This window comes from Ambystoma mexicanum, chromosome 9, assembly GCF_040938575.1.
Source record: "Ambystoma mexicanum isolate Mex_15411 chromosome 9, UKY_AmexF1_1, whole genome shotgun sequence".
Classification (NCBI taxonomy): domain Eukaryota; kingdom Metazoa; phylum Chordata; class Amphibia; order Caudata; family Ambystomatidae; genus Ambystoma; species Ambystoma mexicanum.
The window spans coordinates 704946010-704965971 of NC_090931.1; the positions used below are offsets into that span (position 1 = coordinate 704946010).

The window sequence follows — 19962 nt, forward strand, 5'->3', positions numbered from 1 at the left end:
ACCTTCCAATAGCAATTTGGTTAGCTTTTGGTATTAAATGTGAAATTAATTTGCTTACCAGTACATTTGAAGCTCTGAGCAGTGAGTCCTCGTTCTAATGCCAATGTTGTCATGATGCTTAGAAAGCTTGTGGTGACCGATTGACGCTTGCTTTTCCTCAAGTCCGTATTGTTGGGTTGGTCTCTGGGCTTGTTTCTAAGTGGGACTTGTAGGTTCTGGTCCAAACGTCTTGCCACACTGGCAGCCGATGCTAAGGCATCCATCCATTCCTGGGCTCGTTGACAGGTCTCTGCTCTGAGGCGCAAAGTATCCTGAGGAAACACCACCTGAAAACAGGAGTCACAGCCGTCCAAAGCATCCATTCGGACAGCCAGGCACATGTCAGTGTTATAACTCAGCAGTGGATCGTCTTCCAATCTACTAGGCTGGTATGCTCTGAGATGGGATCTAGTCAGAACAAAAGTGAATGCTTTCCAATTATTCTGAGCAGTTAACCTGTAGAGTGTGCCCAACTTGAAAATATTTTTTTGGTATTCTTTGGGACTATTGGTCAATAATGAGGATTGGAGAAGGTTATTGGACTCCATTTGCAGATCACGAACTTCGGTAAAGTTACTGTTATGACCCAACATTTGTGAACTGTCCATTGCTTTTTGCTCATGGTTAACATAGGATGGGACCACAGCCAAAGAGCATACCCCTTCCCAAAGTTTCTGACCCCAGTCCAATGCCTCCCATGGTGAATCCGCCTTCAGCTGCAGTTGCGTGTTGTCCAATAAAACTGCATCAACCAACTTGGTTTCGTGGCTACCTGTGACAGTGATGCTTTGGAAATGCGAAAGAGGATACTCAGTGAAGAGATTCTGGTTACCACTGCTGTCTGGGCTGTAAAGACAGAGTTTATATGGCGAAAGTTCAGCATAACAGCTTTGCCAGTTGCTTTCATGGTCCTTTCTTGTATCCACATATCCCTTCTTCATCAGGTTTGGGAATGTTGATTCATCATGCTCTGAAATAAATAAAAACAATTAACCTACTGCTACATATAAACGTATAACATATTTACGTAAAATCTTTCATCAAGGGCAAGTGAGTTTTGAGGTTAACAGTTCCACTGGACTCGTCTCGATACCCACTGTGAAAATATTGCCTGTATAGAAGAGCTGGGGAGCTATGGGGTCCTGGGGAAGCCACAGAACTCTGTGTACCGACCTCAGGGATGGCAATCTAAAAGGATCCGCAGGGCTTCGCCATCGTCTTCTTAGTGGGGTCAGGAGTGCAGACAGCACCTAGCTTGCTGAATGGACCACAGGCAGCCAGTGGGGGTATCGGTTTCATAGAGGGGTAAGAGTAGGGCTGTTCAAATAATTCTACTCCCTATTACCCGCCTCCCAGGGTGAAAAACACTATATCATAGGCTCCTGAGAAGTGCTTATTACCTGTTGTAAAAACAAGTGATTTTTCACTGTACATGAGACCTGTCTGCAGACCTATGCATTGGGGGGGGGTGGCAGAGGGAATAAAGATTCATGCACACTGGGGGTCCTTGCTTGGTGTGGACTCCGAAGCGGAAGCAAACATAAATCCTACTTCATTCATTAAAAAGCCATGCAGCGAAGGTTGGCAATCTGCACAGCGTCACAGGCAGAGAACAAATACGCTCACAAAGATGCAGAGACTGCAGGTCCGGGTCCCATGATTCTGAAATGGTGGCGAGAGTGTTTATAACTTCAGGTTCCTCTGGCACACGCCCATCTTCATTATTAAAGAATGCACAACACCTGCAGGAGATAACTAACCCTGGCCCTATATATTGGGAGGTGCAACCATTTAGCTAGGCCCAACCTTGGAGCCACAGAGCTTAATAGGATAACGAACACCAGAATCAGCCATCATTTTGTCAATCACTGGGTGGGTGACACGAGAACATTCCTGAGAAAACCGTAATGAAGGGGGTGGGGGGTTGGAGTCTTTGAACTTAAATGTTGGCAATCTCTACGTTTGTAGACTTTTCCTTTGTACGGATAGTAACTTTCATTCTTTAAAAACTGTTTTTTTCCAGCGATTTCCTCTTGTTTTAGTCTTTGCCACACATTCTGAAAGTAATTTGGTGCATTCTGAAGGTTATATTGTGTTGGTGCATTGGTCATGCGTTTTTTTGTAGTCATTAAGGATGTGTTGTGTGCATTAGCTACTAGTTTGCTCTCGGTTTTTCCATGTGGAGCGTGTGTTCACACTTGCATTCTGTGGTTTGTCTTCCTGCCTATTGCGGTCCATCGTATTTCATTCATATGGTGGGGTGGATGCATCAGTTTGTTTCAAATGGATTATTGCTGGTGAGGATATGTATTTGTGGAGGCACGTTTCACCTGCAATGCACTCATTGATCACCCCGGACCTTCTATGAGTATAGTATGTGTGTGTTGTTTGTGCCTGTTGTCTGTGCCTATTGTGCTTCTTGCGTCTTATTCCAAGTCGATTCTTTGTACCTTGATAACGTTCCATTATGTGGCCATCAGGAAGGACTTGCAGGACTCTGGAGACAAGGCACACTCAACCTCCTTGTGAAATGTGACGTAGTGCTGGCACACAGGGGATTCCACAAATCCTTCTCTTGTGTGCCAGGGCACCTGGTCTCCTAAATTCAGAGGATCGGGTCCAACCACCAATACTTTCAGTGAAGGTGTAAGACAGTGTAGTAACACTGTCCCACCGTTTCCCACACTGCTGCCCTCCCTACTACAACAGCCCAACACATACCTCCCAGTCTAACAAACCCAAGGGGATCTCAACAAGGACAAAGGGAACTTACAAAAGAGCAACCACAGAGAATGAAGACTGCGCTTGCAGCCCAGAACGCAGACTCATCCATTCCCACTCTGACGCGAAACACACAGACGAGAATCTGGCTCCAGCAGAAGAGCAAGGTACCTGAATGAATGCTTCTGGCTATCTTGAAACGAGTGGCATGAACATTTAAGATTTCGGTCACTTCCATGCAGCCATTCCTTAGTCATAATTATAAATAATCCACTAGGAATCAGCCCCAATGAACAACTCAGGAGATTAAGAGAAATATGGTCAGTTCGAAAGGAAAATACGGAAAAACCACATCTCTAACTGGGACTTGGCAGAGAAGGGGCATTAGCACATCACAGCTCACAATACAGAAACAGAGTGATCCAGCATATAATAAGAGGCCCCAAACATAGTGTCACAGACCGGGCTGCCATCTTGGGGACAGAGAGAGGAAGGCACAAGTGCCAAGACGTTAGCCACACACTGGGAAAGAACAAAGAAAGAAACTTGGAAGAGAAAACCAATAGTCTGATGAGGGCTATTTCTCAGACCCTGGATGAACCCAGACCCACAGAGAGACAGCTTCAAGTCTGCTGAAGCATGCATCTCAGACATTGGCGGTCACCAGGGACAGAGAGAAACCAGACAGCCCAATGAGTGCTACCGCCCAGACAATCAGAGGAGACCAAACACCAATAAAAGAATAGAGGAGATCCTGGCCTAGAGCTTTGGAGGGGGCCTCGATTGGTAGTATAAAATTACAGAGCCTGACAAAAACCCTAAGCAAGGTGGAGAAATACTTGTGGTAGGAGTGTATGAAAAAGGTATTATCATTAGCCCAAGAGGGTGACCGAAGGTGAGAATATCTATGCCAAACCCGCACCCTAAAGCAAGGGGTCAGGAGGGGGGAAAAGTACTGGTAGGTGAAGTCAATGAGCAAGCTAGGTGCTATAAACCTGATACTGTGATTTGTGAGTAAAAAAAGGGAGCTGGGAGCAATAACGCAGAGCTGGTTTCAAGAAGTGTGGTGGGCACAATATCCCTGAAACTGCAAGGTGAAGTGTGTTAAACCTTATTTACCAGAGGCGTGTTAGCTAGAGAATAATAGGTAGGCCAGTATTTTCATAGATCGATCTTGATCGACAGTGCGTTAATCCACCCTGACACATTCATTATTAGAACACTTTATTGTTTCTAGAGTAATTCCCCTAGATCCAACAGGAGTTAACCTCATCCATCCTGCTGTAGAAAATAAAAAGTTTTGAACTTCACCAACTACTCCTGTGTGCTGTTGAGCTTCAGCATAGTCTGAATATACTAATGTGTGCATGTTGTCAGTGCATATTTTGTATCGCTATTGTGCTGACTTGTAATATGTGCAGGTTATTCAGAGCTTATTATTCAGTGGGTTGCATGACACGTGTTGAGGTCTTGTATGGAGAGATTTTTGTCTATCGCTATTGTCCTGAATGTTACTTTGTGCATATTATTCATAATTATTTAGAATATTTAGCATATTATTCAGAATTATTTAGAGCATAATGTTGTTGGCCATGGCGCGGCCTTCTAAGTTGTTCCTGCTGTTTATGGCTATTTTGTTGAATTGTATCAGGTGTGTTACTCCAAGCCAACGGTTATTGGTGATGTGTGCACATTACGTGGGCTTGTATGCATTGCGCATTCGCTGTTGCCTGTGGTTATTGTGCCGAATTGTATTACATACCCCATATTCAAGTGTATTATTATTAGTGTATTGTTTTTGGTCATAGTGTCCTCATGGTGAAGGTTTGGGTGCTGTGTATGTTGTGTCTTGAAAAACACGTGTTTTCGTCTGTGCATTTCAAAATGGCGTGGGCTTGTATGTAGTCCCTATTGTGATTAATTGTATTAAGAATGTGTTAGTCTGAGTATATTATTTGGAGGTGTATAGTGTTGTCATGGTGTAGACAGTTATGTGCATGTGTTATATGCAACTGCATAAAATGTATGTCGTGCTATGGTCTTAGAGTGCCTGTACAAATATGTCAATATATTTTCTTTTTGGCATATGTGGCATCATGAGCAATGCAAATCAGGAGGGCATTAATCCAGCCATCGGCCTCCTGTTGATATTTCACAGGTGGTGCTTAAAACATGGAAATATGGTTGAATTCAATGTTTAAAAAAATGATAAGACATTATCATCCAATCAGTGGGCACTTTGCACGGGGCATGGCCCCTGGCCATACCCCAGCTTACCCTGAACCAACCTATGAGCCGATTCACTAATTTGAGTGAATCAGGTTGTTTGTCCCTGCCCTGTGAACCCACAAGTCATACACAAGACCCTCTGGGTATGTATGGCCTGTGGCCATGCCCCTTGGCTGTGGCAAGCCCTTTATGCCTATCCTTGGGACCCCCAGCCACTGTGATAAGTCAGACTCAGAAGACCAACAAGAGGTCATGGTTAAACACTTGCATTTGATTGAACTTAAGAAGGAGGTCTATTCTAACTCTAGCTCTAAAGTGTATCTTGGCCGTATGTAAAAAGAAAGAATAACTGGTGCGTGTCTGTAATACTTACAAATCTAAAAGTCCTCCATCCTAAATCCCTAATCTAGCCTAAGTACTTACCCTATCACTAGTACAATGAACAAACAAAAGGATGACCAGAATAGGTCTCTAAAGGATTACCTCCTTAGTAGTCGAATTGGTGGTTGGCTTCTGACCAGTACCCAAATATCTCTATGTGTTCAGGCCCTGTGCCTGGTAGAACATTTCAGAGAATGTCTTTGAAGCCTTTCTCTTTTCCTTGTAGAACAGTCTTTGACTTTTCTAATTAAATGCAGATTTCTCCACCATGGAATATGGTGGGTTTCAGTCAACCTCAGGCTCGACGGTCTCTCTCGTGACCTTCTTGTCACACTTATTCTACCCCTTCTTGAGGTCATTTGGCTTCTGGTTTCTCACGCTTCCATTTGGCTTTCTCCATGCTAAGGGTCTTTCTGTTTCTCATCCTACCTTGGGGATTGGTTCCTTTTACCCCTGCCTTAGGTGGTTTGGCTTTCTGGCTTTCTCCCTGCTAAGTGTTTCTGGGTTTGTCACCACCTTATTGGGGTTGTGTGGCTTTTACCTTGTTGTAGGCCCTTCTGTACTCACCTCAACATGGGAAGCTGTACCTCTTAGCCCTTCTTGGGGCTTTGGGGCTTTCACCCTGCCAAGAGTCTCTGTTTCTTGCCTTGCAGTGGAGTTTTGCTGCCTCTCTCGGCCCTCCTCCCTGCTCCCAGGAACAGCTGCATATATTCTGTGTCATGGCAGCGTTCGTCGGGGGAGGTGGAATCTTCTGCGGCCATGGAACAGTGGTTCAGTTTCTTTCCAGCGTTCTCCACTTCAGTTCCTTGCGTAACCCTCCTCTTCAGCCAAAGGCTCATTGGTTCTTCAGAGTCATGGACAGTGAGCGCAGGTTGACTACTTCTTCCCTGGGTGGTGCTTTTCTGTGTGCTCAGTCGAGTCGTACTGACTCCAGACCGTTCTTCTGTGGGCAGTGTTCCGTGGGTTCCTTGGTTCCGAATACCGGTTGCATCAAGCTCTCACGTTTGTCCGCCCTTCATGAAGAGGTCTCCTCTTACAGCTCGCTCCACGGGACGACTTCTTCCTTTGCCGTTTCACTACTGTGATAAATCAGAGATAGGAAACGGACAAGAGGACATGTTTGCAAACGGTACGCTGAAAACAGTACTGTAAACCCTACTTCTATGAAGAATTCCCTGTGCTAGAAAATAACAAAAGGGTGATCGTCAGGAAGTCTTTACAGGATAAGCTCAGTCCTCTGTGAAACATAAACTAACCTATCTCTGTCCTACCACTAATGAAGGAAAACGGAAGGAAATCCACGTTATAACTCAGCATGCAGATTACTCTCCCTTTTGGAATATCAGTGGTGGCTGGTTATCTGTCCCCCATCTACAATGTTCTGCCAGTGCATTTCAGCTCCAGACTTAGATTTTCTGGAAAAGAAAATCCAGAAAACAAAAGAAATGTCTCTTAGTTTAGAATACCACAATGTCCTCATCTCCGGGGAGGTAATCTTGTAACATGAGTAGGTTTATATTCACAAGGGAACCAACAATGTTTGCTCTCTGTGGCTCAGATAGTTCCAACTTGTAGCCTCAGATATACTCTCGGCTTACTCAGCCCTACATATCAGTTCCTTCAGGGGCAACTGTTTTCCTAGCCTGGGGGGTTGGGTTGCTGCGGTTGTTTTGGCTCACTGCTATGTCATATGGTTTCTTCACCCCTCCATAGTGTTTTACATTTCTCAGCCCCGATTTGGCTAATGCAGCTCTTTTTACACCTCACAAGGTATTCACTTTTTGCGCCCTAGGTAGGCTATGGGCTCGATCCGTTCGTATTATTACAGTTCTATCACTCCCTTGAGGGGTCCTCTCTTTTACCACCCCAGGTGGGCTATGGGCTTGCTCAGCCCTGTTCGGTGTCGCCCACTCCGCCCTCAAACAAGTCCCCCTTTGTAACCATGTACCTTCTCTCTCATAGTGGGGCTCACACTGGAATTGGATTCTCTAGTCCTTGCTGTCTTCATCTGCATGGTAAACTCTGTTGCTCTTCTTTCTTCTGTTCAGGACTTCATCTCGGTGACAGGGCATCGATTCTTCTGGTTGCTTGATGGCATGCTTACTGCCTCAGAGGCTCCTTCCAAGTTTGAGTCTCTGCCTGCCTCGAAGCGGGCGGGTTCCTTGCGAGGCCGTCGCTCCCTGCCTACCAGGTCCTCTGCATGGTTCTCCTTCCTTCATCTAAGGGACCACTTCCCTCCAACACCTTCTCTGCCAGATGCTCTCTCCTCTGCTGGTTTTCACGCTTGTCTTAAGTTCAAGTTCCACCCTGGAGAGGGTGGAAGCATTCAATTGGTCAGCAGTACCTCCAGGAGGTAAAATCGAATATAGGTCAGTAACCCAGCTAATCACTTTAAGGGGGTCCTGTATATTATCAAAAGGGTCACTTCTCATATAACCAAGGAACATTTGGGTTTTGCAGTTGGGATCAAACCCTGACTTGGCCATTCCTTGTCCCAAGGTGGTTATGGGGAAGGGTGGGAGGGATAACCCCCCAGTAGGATCATGCTTGCTCCGATCCCTAGGGAGGGTTTTGCGTAGTGGGCTAACCTCCCTAGTCCCAAAGAAGGAGGCTTCCCCTTGGGGAGAAGGGACGAGTTCCCTAGATCCGCTACACAACCGCCCAATATTTATTTATTTTAATTTATAAAGCGCCCAGTGCCCCGGGGGCATCGTAGCGCTGTTACAGAGTGTTTGCTTCTTACAGAGTATGCATACATGTTATGACAGGCATTACATAAGTGTTGAGTACAAATTGGTACAGGAAGTTTCTTAGACATTATGCATGTTCATGGGCAGGTTTAGATGACAGTGTTGGGTTGTAGTTCCGTGTTAGCACAGGAGCGGAGTCAGGGACTATGCTGTGTTGATGAGTGGTCTAGTTGAATAGTTTTGTTTTTAGAGCCTTTCTGAATAGTGTGAGGGAGTTTTCGTTTCTTAAGCAGAGCCCAGGCCGTAGTGTTCTGTGAAGGTCTGGAAGGAAGACCAGGTGGCTGCTGCACAAATGTCATTAATCAGCCCCCCTCACTGTAAGGCAGAAGACATAACCATGCCCCTAGTGGAGTGAGCTTGCAGACCTTCTGGAGGATCCTTTCCTACAAAACTTCGACATTCTCTGATACACAGGATTATCCATCTGGAAATTAACTGCTTGGTGACTGCCAAACTCAATTTATGGCCAGTGTAACCCACAAAAAGTTGATTATCCTGCCTTATTTTTGCCAGATGTGATTTGTAAAAGCTCAACGCCCTTTTAGGGTCTAGTCTGTGTAGTCTTTCTTCCTGCTTACTAGGGTGTGGAGGAAACTACTTTCAGTAGAAAAGGGGGTTTGAATCTCAGGACAACCATGTCCTTATAAAAAATTGTAAATGGAGGTTTACATGATAAGATTTGCTCACCCTGCGGGCTGTTAAAGCGATCAATAAGATTGCCTTAAATGTCAATAGTCTGAAGGGACAAGAATGAAGCGGCCCAAAGAGAGCACACACAAGGAACTTCAGCACTAGATTTAAATCCCAACCTGGGACTAGAAATGGGACTGGAGGGAACACATGTGTCAGTTCCTTTAGAAATTGAACAACCAGTGGCATCTTAAAGTAAGAGGGTTCCTCAGACGTGCGCTTAAAGATAAAAATCACTGCCAAGTATCCCTTGATGGTTCCAATCTTGAGCCCCAGATTAGCTAAATACAACAGGAAAGACAACACTGTAGTTGCACTGCACTGAAAAAGATCCACATTCCTTCCCCTGCACCAGTTGCAGAACTTGTTGAAACGGAAGCGACAGAGACTTTGTTGCTGACCTTCTGGCCCAAAGCAAGATCTCAATTACATCTTCCGGAAGGTCTGAATCCTTGTATATCAACCTCTCAGAAACCATGCAGTGTGTTGACCTCTGGGTAGAGAAACCAACCCATCTCTCACGAGAGAAGATCCTCTCTTTGTGGGAGACGAATCGTAGGGCAGGCGGTCATGTCCAGACGGTCCGGGTACCACGTACTCCTGGCCCAATCCGGAACAATTAGGATCATGGATTTCCCTAACTTTCTCAACCTCCTGATTACTTGCAGAATGACGGGGGCTGGAGGAAACGCGTACAGGAGTGAAAACTCCCAATCCACTAGAAAAGTGTCCCCTAGAGCTCCTCTTGGGGGAAATTCCATGGAGCATAACAGCTCGCATTTCCGGTTGACACCGGTCACAAACAGATCTACTTGAGCGGCTCCTCAAAGGATGAAGATCACTTGAAGGACTTACTGAGTTTGTTCCAGCTCGTGGGAGACTGTGCTCTGCCTGCTCAGAGCATCCGCCACTGTGTTCTCCTCTCAAGCCAAGTGAACAACTGCTAGGAAGATTTCTTCTTAAATTGCCCAGAACCAGAGCTGCATTGCCTCTCGGAACAGTGGTAGTGACCCTACACCACCTCGCTTGTTGAGGTAGGACATGGCCACTGTGTTTTCGGAAGTTATCAGGACATTCTTTCCCTGTACAGCAGGCAGGAAGGCCTTCAGCGCTAGTATGATTGTACCCAGCTTTAAAAGATTGATACGTAGTTTGGACACTGATGGAGACCAACGACCGCTGACAGATTGTTTGCGTGGGCTCCCAAGCCTGTGAGTGAGGCATCCATAGCTACAGTTATCTCCGGCCATGGTTGGCAAAAGTGTTCTCCCGTCAGAATGTTGTCCGTGCAGGCCCACCAAAGGAGATCTTGTGCGACACTGCTCGGAACCTGAAGTAGATCTGATATCTTGCCGAAGACCTTGGACCACTGAGTTCTGAGGGCCCAATGGAGAGAACTCACCCTCAGGCGAGTCTCTGGCACCAGGAAAATGCAGGATGCCATGAGGCAGAGAAACCTCAAAAGAAATCGAAGGCCAGCAGACGCTGGTCACTCTGGAATTTGGTGACCATCTGCAGAATGTGGCAAGCCCTCGCCTCGGGTGGCAAGGCTTTTCCCGCATCCAGGACTGCTCTGATGAACTGGAACCTTTGAGATGGTATCATGTGGGACTTCCTGAACTTGAGGGAGAAGCCCAATCTGTGAAGCGACTGGCAGGTTATGCTGAGATATTCCAGGGCCTGCTCGAGAGAATGAGCCCTGATCAGCCAATCGTTTCGATTGTCAGAATCTCACTGTACATTGTTTGCTTTTGATTACTTTACTCTGGAATAACCCCCTAAATGGCCTCCTCAATGAGGGCAACCTTTCCTATGAAGCAAAGTCTCACCTATAGAATACGACGGGCGAGTCTGAGATTCAAATGAAAGAGCACAAAATACCACCAAGAAAGCGCCAGGCTGAAAATGCAAAAATAACAGTGCTATAATTATTATCGATATAATAGGCATAGGTAATTTTCTTAACTAACCTGGATATCCTGAGCGCTAGACTTGTATTGAAGGTAAGTCTGATGGTGGTCAAAACGCTATGTTGTTCTGTTAATTAATCTGTTGAACAAAATTATATATTTGGCAGTGTAGGAAAAGAATAGCACATGTGGGAAAATATAGGATAAGTGCTCACCTCCTTTTGGTGTGTGCTGTCCCCTGATAAGTTGATGTTCAAAACAGGAGTCGGGTGAGGAAACCCGTTCACGAAATAGGAAAGGGAAGGTTAGTAGGGTTAATGGGACCTAACCCCAGACGGCTCAAGGTTGCGCTAAACAGGTTGATGTTAACAGTTTGTATTCATAATCAGCATAGCTTCCGATGTTTTTGTTACCAATCACAGTGTCTCTCCAGGGTATCACAATATGTGAGAAAAGTCAAATAAAACCATAAAAAACATAAGAGTCAAGCCTGGAATAATACAAGGACAGGTGGATGAGTCATAAACAGAAGGGAAATCCGGTATCAGCCCATTAATCACAACATGCAGAGTTTGATGCCGGTTTTTGTTACAGGTTGCTGGTATTCAGAGCGTAATCCAAAGACAGGGTCGGTAAAACACGGCAAAATCAAGAAACCAGAAATTACAGATACAACAGTCAGAAATGAAGGGACTTGCTTCAATAAGAAGCGCCGCTGCAATGTAGGTATTTGTATGCTGCTGGAGCACAGTAACGTGCCGCCGTATGCTGGGCAATCTCAGCAACACGTTATACACTATGGGGCCATCGTGCATCAGGAGTCTTGCACCGCAAATGCTCGGTACGTTGTGCTAGCTTCCACGGTAACCACCAACAACGATGGACAGGGTAAATTGGAAATCGCTGTGACTGCCGCACGCGATCGTCCTACAGTTCCTGACACAGGTAGGGGTAGATGTGAATCCCCTCTCACCTGAGACTCGTTGTCACCACCGCCATCAATTTGGTGAAAATCCTTGTGCGGAGGTCAGCCCGAATGGCAGAACTCGAAACTGATAGTGGGAACCGACAACTGCAAACCTCAGGTACTGCCTTTGCTTGTGATGGATGGACAGATGAAAGTAAGCATCCTGAAGGTCCAATAACAGCATCCAGTCCTTTAGTTGCAGGGCCTGAAGGATCTGACAAAGGGTAACCATGTTGAACTTGTCCTTCCAAGTCCAAAATGGGTCTCAATCCCAGAGAGTTCTGCTCAGTCTCAGGTACTGGTTGTATAGCACTTTTATCTAACCGGTTCCAAATGTTCTGCAAAAAGAACGTATCCAGAGCTTTGAACTAGTGGCTCCCCATGGATGATCCCGAGGCCTTCTTAAAAAGTGGAGGCAGTAACCCTGGGCTACTGTATCCAACGCCCAACCATCTGAAGTAATGCCCCGCCATTCTTGCAGATGGTGAGTGTGTCTACCTCCCACCAGTGTTTTGTGGGTTAAGGCCTCAGAGAGGTTTTGAGGTGGCTGAAGCAGTGGCTGAGGGTAAAGAAGCTGTTACTTGGGCGGGCTTGACACCTCTTCCTCGTCCACTACAAGGAAACTTTCTTTGACCTCTGTGACCGGCCATTCCTCTCGCTCTTCCAAATAAGGAATAGTAATGAAAGGACCTATGCCTCCAAGTGATGCAATGGGGTGTGAAAGTTGTGGCTGTCTGATGGCGGAGCAGAGTCATTTGGCTGCCACATTTGAGGTCTGTAGCTTCTCGAGCCTTGCTGCCGAACAGCTGAGTGCTATCAAAGGGCATATTGAGAAGTCTGGACTTCAAGTCCGGTGCAAAACCTGACTTCAACCACGCAAACCTGCGTATGACCATGCTTGCCGCCATGGCTCTGCTAATGCTGTCTGCAGAGTCCAACCTGCACCGGAGAGACTCACACATTGCTTCCTTTCCATCTCTCACAGTGTTTAGAAATCCCTCTCTCTCCTCTCCTTCTGGAATGTGTTAAGCTGCCATGGAACTACAAACCCACAAGGTAAATGAAAACTTTGCAAGTGCCCATGTGGCATTGTCTGATTTCAAAGCCATACTCCCGGCTGAGAGTACCTTTTTGGCCATTGCGTTGAAACGCTGGTAATCTCTATCCAGCGGTATTGTGGGGTATAGCGCTTGCTTTGATGCAGAAGTTGCAGCCTGGACCACCAAGCTTTCCGGTGTCGTGTGTCTGGATAGCTACTCAAGGTCACTAATGAAAGGCCAGTATTTTTTAGTAACATTTTTGTCGTAGCTGGGCTCGTTTCCAGCGTCTCCCAATTTGCCTTCACCTTCTTCTGAAGGGCTAAATGGAATGGTAACACAGGGTTCTTTTGTGGGCCGTTATCCAAGATGTCAGTGAGATCATCTTGCTCAAAAGGAGGGGCTGGCCTGCCCCATCCCAAGAATTCTGTTACCATATACATTTATTGTATTCATTTATTTTAATTTATATAGTGCTGCAAGCTCACGAACATCGGGCGCATTTACAGATACATGGTACGACATACGTAATGAACAACAAATACAAATGACAAGTGGAAATACCACACAGGAAAAGGAAAAGTCTAACTAAAGTGGGGGCTTAAGGTCATTTAAACAAGTGGGTTTTTAGTTTTTTTGTGAAAATTTAAGTATTTTGATTCCAATCTCAAATTTACAGACAGTTTGTTCCAGTTGCCTGCAGCCACTGTTGGGAAAGCTTTCCCTAGGCTGTTTGAGCGCTTATGAGGTGCTATGGCCACCTTGCCTAATGCGGCTGATCTTAACGCACGGCTAGGTACATAAAGATTTATCTTTGCTTTTAGGTATGCTGGTGTCTTCCCGTAGATACATTTATGTACCAGCGTGAGGGCCTTGAACTGTATTCTGTCCTCTACTCTTAACCAATGTAGTTATTTCTTGGCATTGCTCATGTGCTCAGTTTTAGATTTATGTTGGATTATCCTGACCGCATTATTCTGAATATGTTGGTATCTACCAACGCATTGTTTGTTGGCACCCAGTAAGAGTGCGTTGCCATAATCTAGAAGTGATAAGATGGTAGCTCTTGCTATAATGGCGCAATCATCTTCGCTCAGATAAGGTTTGATAGATAGCTTTCAGCAATCTGAGATATTAGGAACATTTTTTTCTGATGTAGTGAGCTTGAGGCTTCCAGAATCATCCCGAGGGTTTTCACCTTCCTCAGTACCTGGATATGGGTATTCTTGATCAGGAAGGACTCATAGTTCGAAGAAAGTTTAGCTCTGGGTTGATGCAAGCCAAAAACCATCAGCTTGGTTTTCTTGCGGTTCAAGCACAAACAATTGCGGTCCATCAAGGATTCGACTGTATTGAATTAAGATGTTACGGTTTCACTGTCCTTCTTATAGTCCCCGCTTAATTCCACCACTAGCTGAGTGTCGTCAGCATAGTTGGTGAAAACGATGTTAAATTGGTCAAGGACTAGGCACAAGAACCTCAGGTAAAGATTGAAGAGTAGAGGTGACATGCTTGCTCCTTGCGGGACTCGGCAGTCAATGTTTTTTTCAAATGAGAATTTTTCACCCCAATGCACTCTTGATTTCCTATTTGATACAAAGAAAGTTATCCACCCAATTGCCTCCTCAGAGCAGTTGGCTGTTTTCTCTAAGGCTTTTTTTAAGAATGTTGTGGTCAAGAAAGTCGAAGGCCGCACTCAGGTCGAGAAGGATGAGGAGACCTGTAGTCCTCTTGTCCATTATGCTCAACATTTTTGTCTGGCGATCGTGCATAGCGGTCTCAGTACTATGGGCAGCGCGGAAGCGTGATTGTAGATGGTGTAATGATTCAAAGGCTTCGACGTGTGCCTGTAGTTGCGACGTGGCTACTTTGTCCATAACTTTCAAAATGAAATTGCAATTAGTTATGGGTCTTAAGTTATTAGGGTCTCCTTGGTCCAGATTGGCATTTTTAACCAAAGGTGTGATGGTTACCTTTTTTATACAGCTGGGAACCACTTGGTCACGAACGGATGTGTTTGTTATTTTAGTGATTATGGCCGCAAAGATGTCTATATGCACCAGAATTATTTTAGGAGGCAGGATGTTCACTGCACATGAAGTGGGCTTCAGTGCAGATAACACTGTCACCATGTCCCCTATGGATATCTCGCTAAAACAAAAAAATTAACTGTCTATAGGATGCATCAGCATGTTCTGCTGGATCTGGCTTCCCAAATATCAAGCAAAGCGTCTCACTGGTGCTGTATACCTGTTTTTCCTGAAGATGGGAGGTGTGTATGCCAGGCTGTTGGGACTAGAAGTTCAGACGTTGAGCCCACCCTAAATATCCAAAATTAAACTAGGGAACTCTGAATAGGCTCTCCACGCCACGGGATGGCGCTTTCCAGATTTTCGTGGTGTAGAGACAGTGCACTCACTGACTGGGAAGGCCAGACTGTGAGAGGCTGTCCAAATGTTGCTTGAGGTTTCCGATAGATGTTGCAGATGGAAATAGGCCAAGGGAGATGAAGGCTGGATAAAGGTGAATACTGCTAGGGACTGGAGGCCACAAGTTTGGGGAAGTTACTGGGTAATAGAATTGCATAGGCAGCAAGATAGAAGGGGGATGCCAGGACAAGCACGAAGGTGAACCCCTCAGGGACAGACAAGGGAGGAAGAACCCAGAAGGAGTTCGGAGGCAGGACGAGCAACAGGGCTGGGCAGTCAAGAAAACTGTACAGGAACAAGGAAGGACCACAGCAAGCCGGGCCGGAGGGTGGCATAGTTCGGGAACAAGCGGCAAACTGGCAAAAGGAGGAAGCTGATAACCGCCTATGGCAAAAATGAGGCTTTCAACAGCAGGCCATTGTTGCCATAGAGCCTTATGTACTGCGCATGAGTGCAACGTGGAACAGGGATGTCCGTGCATGCGCCGGCTGGGAAATTCTGAGAGCAGTGCCGGTTCAGAACGAACCTGCGGTAAGCACCATTACGGGTTCAACCGCCACATCGGGGAAACCTGGAAAGACCCCCAAAAAGGTAGGTGACGGCCAGTGGAGACAGCCCCTAAGGGGAGAGGTGTTACACCAAACTCCAATTCTAGGGAAGTATCAAACCCACTTGCTGTTTGCAGGTTTTCATACAGATCCCTCATTCTAGACTCCTCTGATATGAGGGCCTTAGGAAAATTAGGAGGGCCATATTCAAGCCCAAAGGAAGGAGAATCCTGATCTGATGGATCATGCTATTCGAAAATCGAAGATAAGGACCAAGGACTAAAGAAATCCTTCTTAGGGTGCGGCTTAAATGTTTTTCTGATTTCCCTCAATGGAATCGAGGGTTTCTACTATGGGCATCGAGGATTTCAACGCTTTCGCTGTCACAGACTTCGACGCTATCAGCGTCATTGACGATCTGGAAGGACTCGACCAGTGACTCGATTGAGTCTTCTACGGATGAGGACTAGGCCTATAAGACCATAGGGGTCAAAAGCTTCTCTCCCGGGCTCGAGGGCATGCTGGATTTAGCCTTGGACCTTTCCTTGTCGGCTTTAGAAGGCATGGCAGGGACATAGCTTTTTGTCTTTTCCTTCGAGGGGGCCAGGGCTGCCTTCTCAAAGATCTTTTAGCATCTCCTGCCTAAAAACCTGCTATTAGGCTGGAGTCGCCGACTTGCTTGAGCAGGTTATCTTGCGTTCCTTGCGAGGAGTCGGATGATGAGGAAGGGGGATCTATGGTGTCTTTCCTTCATTGTTTTAGCCAAAGAAGACGAGTGGCGTGAACCGCTTTGTGAACAAGAGCGTTTCTTGGGCCACTTCTCCATGGAGAGCCACCTCTCGACTCATCCAAGGAATGCTTTTTCGACAGAGTTGTAGACAGGGATTTCAAAGGGGGCCTAGACCCCGCGAGTTTCGCTTTCCGTTCCTTCAACACCTTACTCGTCATTTACTGGCATGATCCGAAGTCCGCCGTTCTGTGTTCGATGCCAAGACACCACAGACAGATCCGATGTGTTTCAGTTATCGACATTTTGGCACCGCAGAGGATGGATAGCTCAGGGGCAGCGTGTCTGTCTTGGAAGCAAGACAAGGCAGCGCAACATAGGTTCGAATCCCGAGCCCACATTTAGAAACCACTTGTTGGTATTAAGCGCATTATAAATTAACAATTATAATTAATTATAATACACTTTTTAAATCCAGTCTTCAGGGTTGATGAAGCTGGTGAGGCCATTCTCGAGGTAATGCCGCAGTTTTGTGAGAAATCAAAAGCGTGCTGTATCCGAAGCGTAAGCTATTGTGGAAAAACAGAACTGAATAACGGGCGCAGTGCATGCTATTTATACCTTTGATAACATCAACCTCGAGACAGAGGCCCTCGAGGGACATCGTGTCAACCACGACGACGCACAGCGCCCTCTGCCGAAATTTTTTCTGAAGTAGCTGATGCTGGAAGGGAAGATATCTAAAGATGAGTAATATAAGAGGACACAATCCATTCAAAAGACCTATTTCTGCCACTATAGAGTAGACTTGGCTGATCGCACTTGCTATCTAGTGCGGCACTCAAGTGTTTGAATGCTCCGTGCCGCATTCCAGCAAACCAAGGAAAGTGCCACACCTGGAGGAGGTGTCAGAGCAGGGGTGCAATTGGTTGATGTAATGCGGAGTTCAGCAGAGTATTGCAAGTCTGCTGTTGCTGAGTTGCTGTGTGGCCCGAGCTTTCAACAGACTGTTTCCCATTGATGTTGCCTAGATGGGAGGAGCCAATCTTCAAAAACCCCGGTTGCCCGCGGAGTGGCGCAGAGTCCAGCAGAGTCTTGTGAGTCTCTGGAGGCTTGCGAGGCTCGAGCTCTCTCAGAAAATCTGCAGCAGAAAAACCCAAGGAACGCATTAAAGAACACACGCGCCAACTGTGCCAGCCCCTTACGCGCCTTCAATTACGACGCGGGAACGAAGGTGGGAAAGAAGGCGGCCTGGGGACCTCTGCCTCCTTCATGAGCCGGCAGGACAATGTGAGCCACAATGTACAAGTAAGACAGTCTGAACCTAGCACGGCGGCCGTGCCCGTTTGCATGTATCCCGTAACGTTTGCTGTGAACGACGTTAGCATGCATGAATTAAAATGTTCAATGCCTGCACACGGTCGAAAATCACTTTCCCAGAACATTCATGATGGCGAGTAAGCTACTGAGCCTGTTAGTGACTGCAACCTATGTATAATGCCTGACACCACTCCTTATACTGCTGCACACTGTAAGCCAACAATACAAAGTGAGGTTTTGAAGCGAATACATCCACGCCCTACGCCACGTTAGCACTGCCTCACATCTGCCAAATTGGATGCACTCTGCAAAACATCATACTACCTTCTGCAAGTGAACTGGCAACTATAAGGGGCACGGACCGGGTACCCCCGTTGAGTGCTTTAGTTTGGGGAGAATTGGCAAAGTCTGATTCTGAGTGTGTGTGTGATAATAAGTGCCCTAGCAGGACGAAGCGTTTGACCTCTGAATGTACAGACGCTTCGATTGAAAGCACCAGTTATTCAACCAACGTGGCATCCATAGCGTTGCATCCTCAGTCGTTGATGGAACGCAATGAGACACAAAATGAGAGTTGTTTGCCTGCTTGCTTTCCTACAGCGTCATCGCAGCACCCTGAGCCTGACATAGGCATGAAAGAAGTGCAGCTTCAGTCCGAGCCTGAGATCTTTGATCCTAATACACAAGACATCTCTTTTCAGACCAATCCAGTCGCCTCATCTCATTTAAAAAATGACGATTTGTACAATCATACTAACAGCAAGTCTACTAGTCCGAGGAAACGGAGGGATTTGCTAGCTGTCGTAAATAAACTTCTACAGGACTTAACCAAACTGAATGATGAACTAAAAATAAAACCAGCAACAACGGATGGTTTGTGCGACTCTCAGGTCAAACATAAAGAGGTGTTTGACTTTGTCCCCCCTCCGATTGTTAATAATACAGCATATAGCCCTACACCTAAATGGCCAGCTGGTACCAGGAAACTACGCCGCGTCGTCTCAAGCCCAGTGGTCCTTCCCTCACAAAACAGAAGCAACCACTGCAGAAACATAACTCACTCACCCAAACAGATGAATGTCATGAGTCCTAATGGGTTGGACACCAATCATAAACACCCTTTAGAAGCTGATAATGACGATGGAAACTCCTTAATCAGATGAATCCTCTGCAGAGTCCTCCATCATGGAATGCCAGTACCCCAAAATAAGGCGCCTACAAAAAAGGCAACCGAAGTCAATCTACTATGGAGTGTAACATTCAGAAGCTGATTAAAGAATCACTAAATGATTTGAGGCCATATATAATGTCTTCATTGTATATATCAATTGTGCCAATGATGAAACCTTATGAGCAAATTAACGAAAATATAAAAGACTTGTCAACGTGGGCTGCGCTAATGAACTCTAAATTAGCGAGCAGTGATTTAGACATCAGCATCTCGAAATCTACAATATGGGACAACGTAAGAAGAATTGACGCATCCATCAAGGAATTAGCGGATCAAAAAAGAAATAACAGCGAGGACAAGAGACTTCTTGCAGACCTGGCCAGAGAAGCGATGGGACTTCTTAAACATCACCAGACTGTGCAGAAAGAAGCTAAAGTAAATCCTGGGCAAAACGCCCTTCACGTGGAGAACAGTGTTTGTGAACACTCTGCGAGCATGCAGAACGACACGAGTAGGCCTAAGTGTGCTGCTAAATGTAACATACATTTTTCAGCTCCTAGGCCCTCTCCACTTTCTATACAGCCTTTGAGTGCTACTTCTGTGATCATCGCCCAAGTGGCCGCCGAAAATCCTAATCTGAGCCAGTCCTCAAGAACAGAAGTAATTGTTATTGACAAAGCTAACGAAAAGTCTCCTGTGCTGCACGCGCGAGTTCCACCAAATGCACCTATATCCAGCAAAAACAAAGATAAACAGAATGTTTCTATTATACCAGACGAAATTGAATCTCAACCTTATACCTCGGCAAACGGCCTGGGTACCATCTGTCCGTCAGAAAGAAATGATGGTGCAATGGCATCTGAAAAAGACAAAACATATGCAATATTTCAAAAAAATATTTCCACTCAAGAAAATACATTGCATGAAAAAAATTCGAAAAACCAAAAATGCTAAAGAAAACGGAACAACCTGGGCTCCAGGAAATTACTTAGAAATTTGAAATCTGTAAACGTCTTTGTCAATTCTGAGCAGCCCTGCGGCAA

General features: G+C 45.9%; 1 protein-coding gene across 3 annotated transcripts in view; it reads right to left on the reverse strand.

The window, feature by feature from the left end:
* PLEKHM3 (pleckstrin homology domain containing M3) overlaps positions 1-19962 on the reverse strand; it is a 1064501-nt gene that overhangs the window by 813009 nt on the left and 231530 nt on the right. For all 3 annotated transcript variants that reach the window (XM_069615595.1, XM_069615596.1, XM_069615597.1), the window contains exon 3: positions 59-1009. In XM_069615595.1, coding sequence (XP_069471696.1) covers positions 59-1009 — 951 coding nt within the window. The remainder of the gene's footprint in view (positions 1-58; positions 1010-19962) is intronic.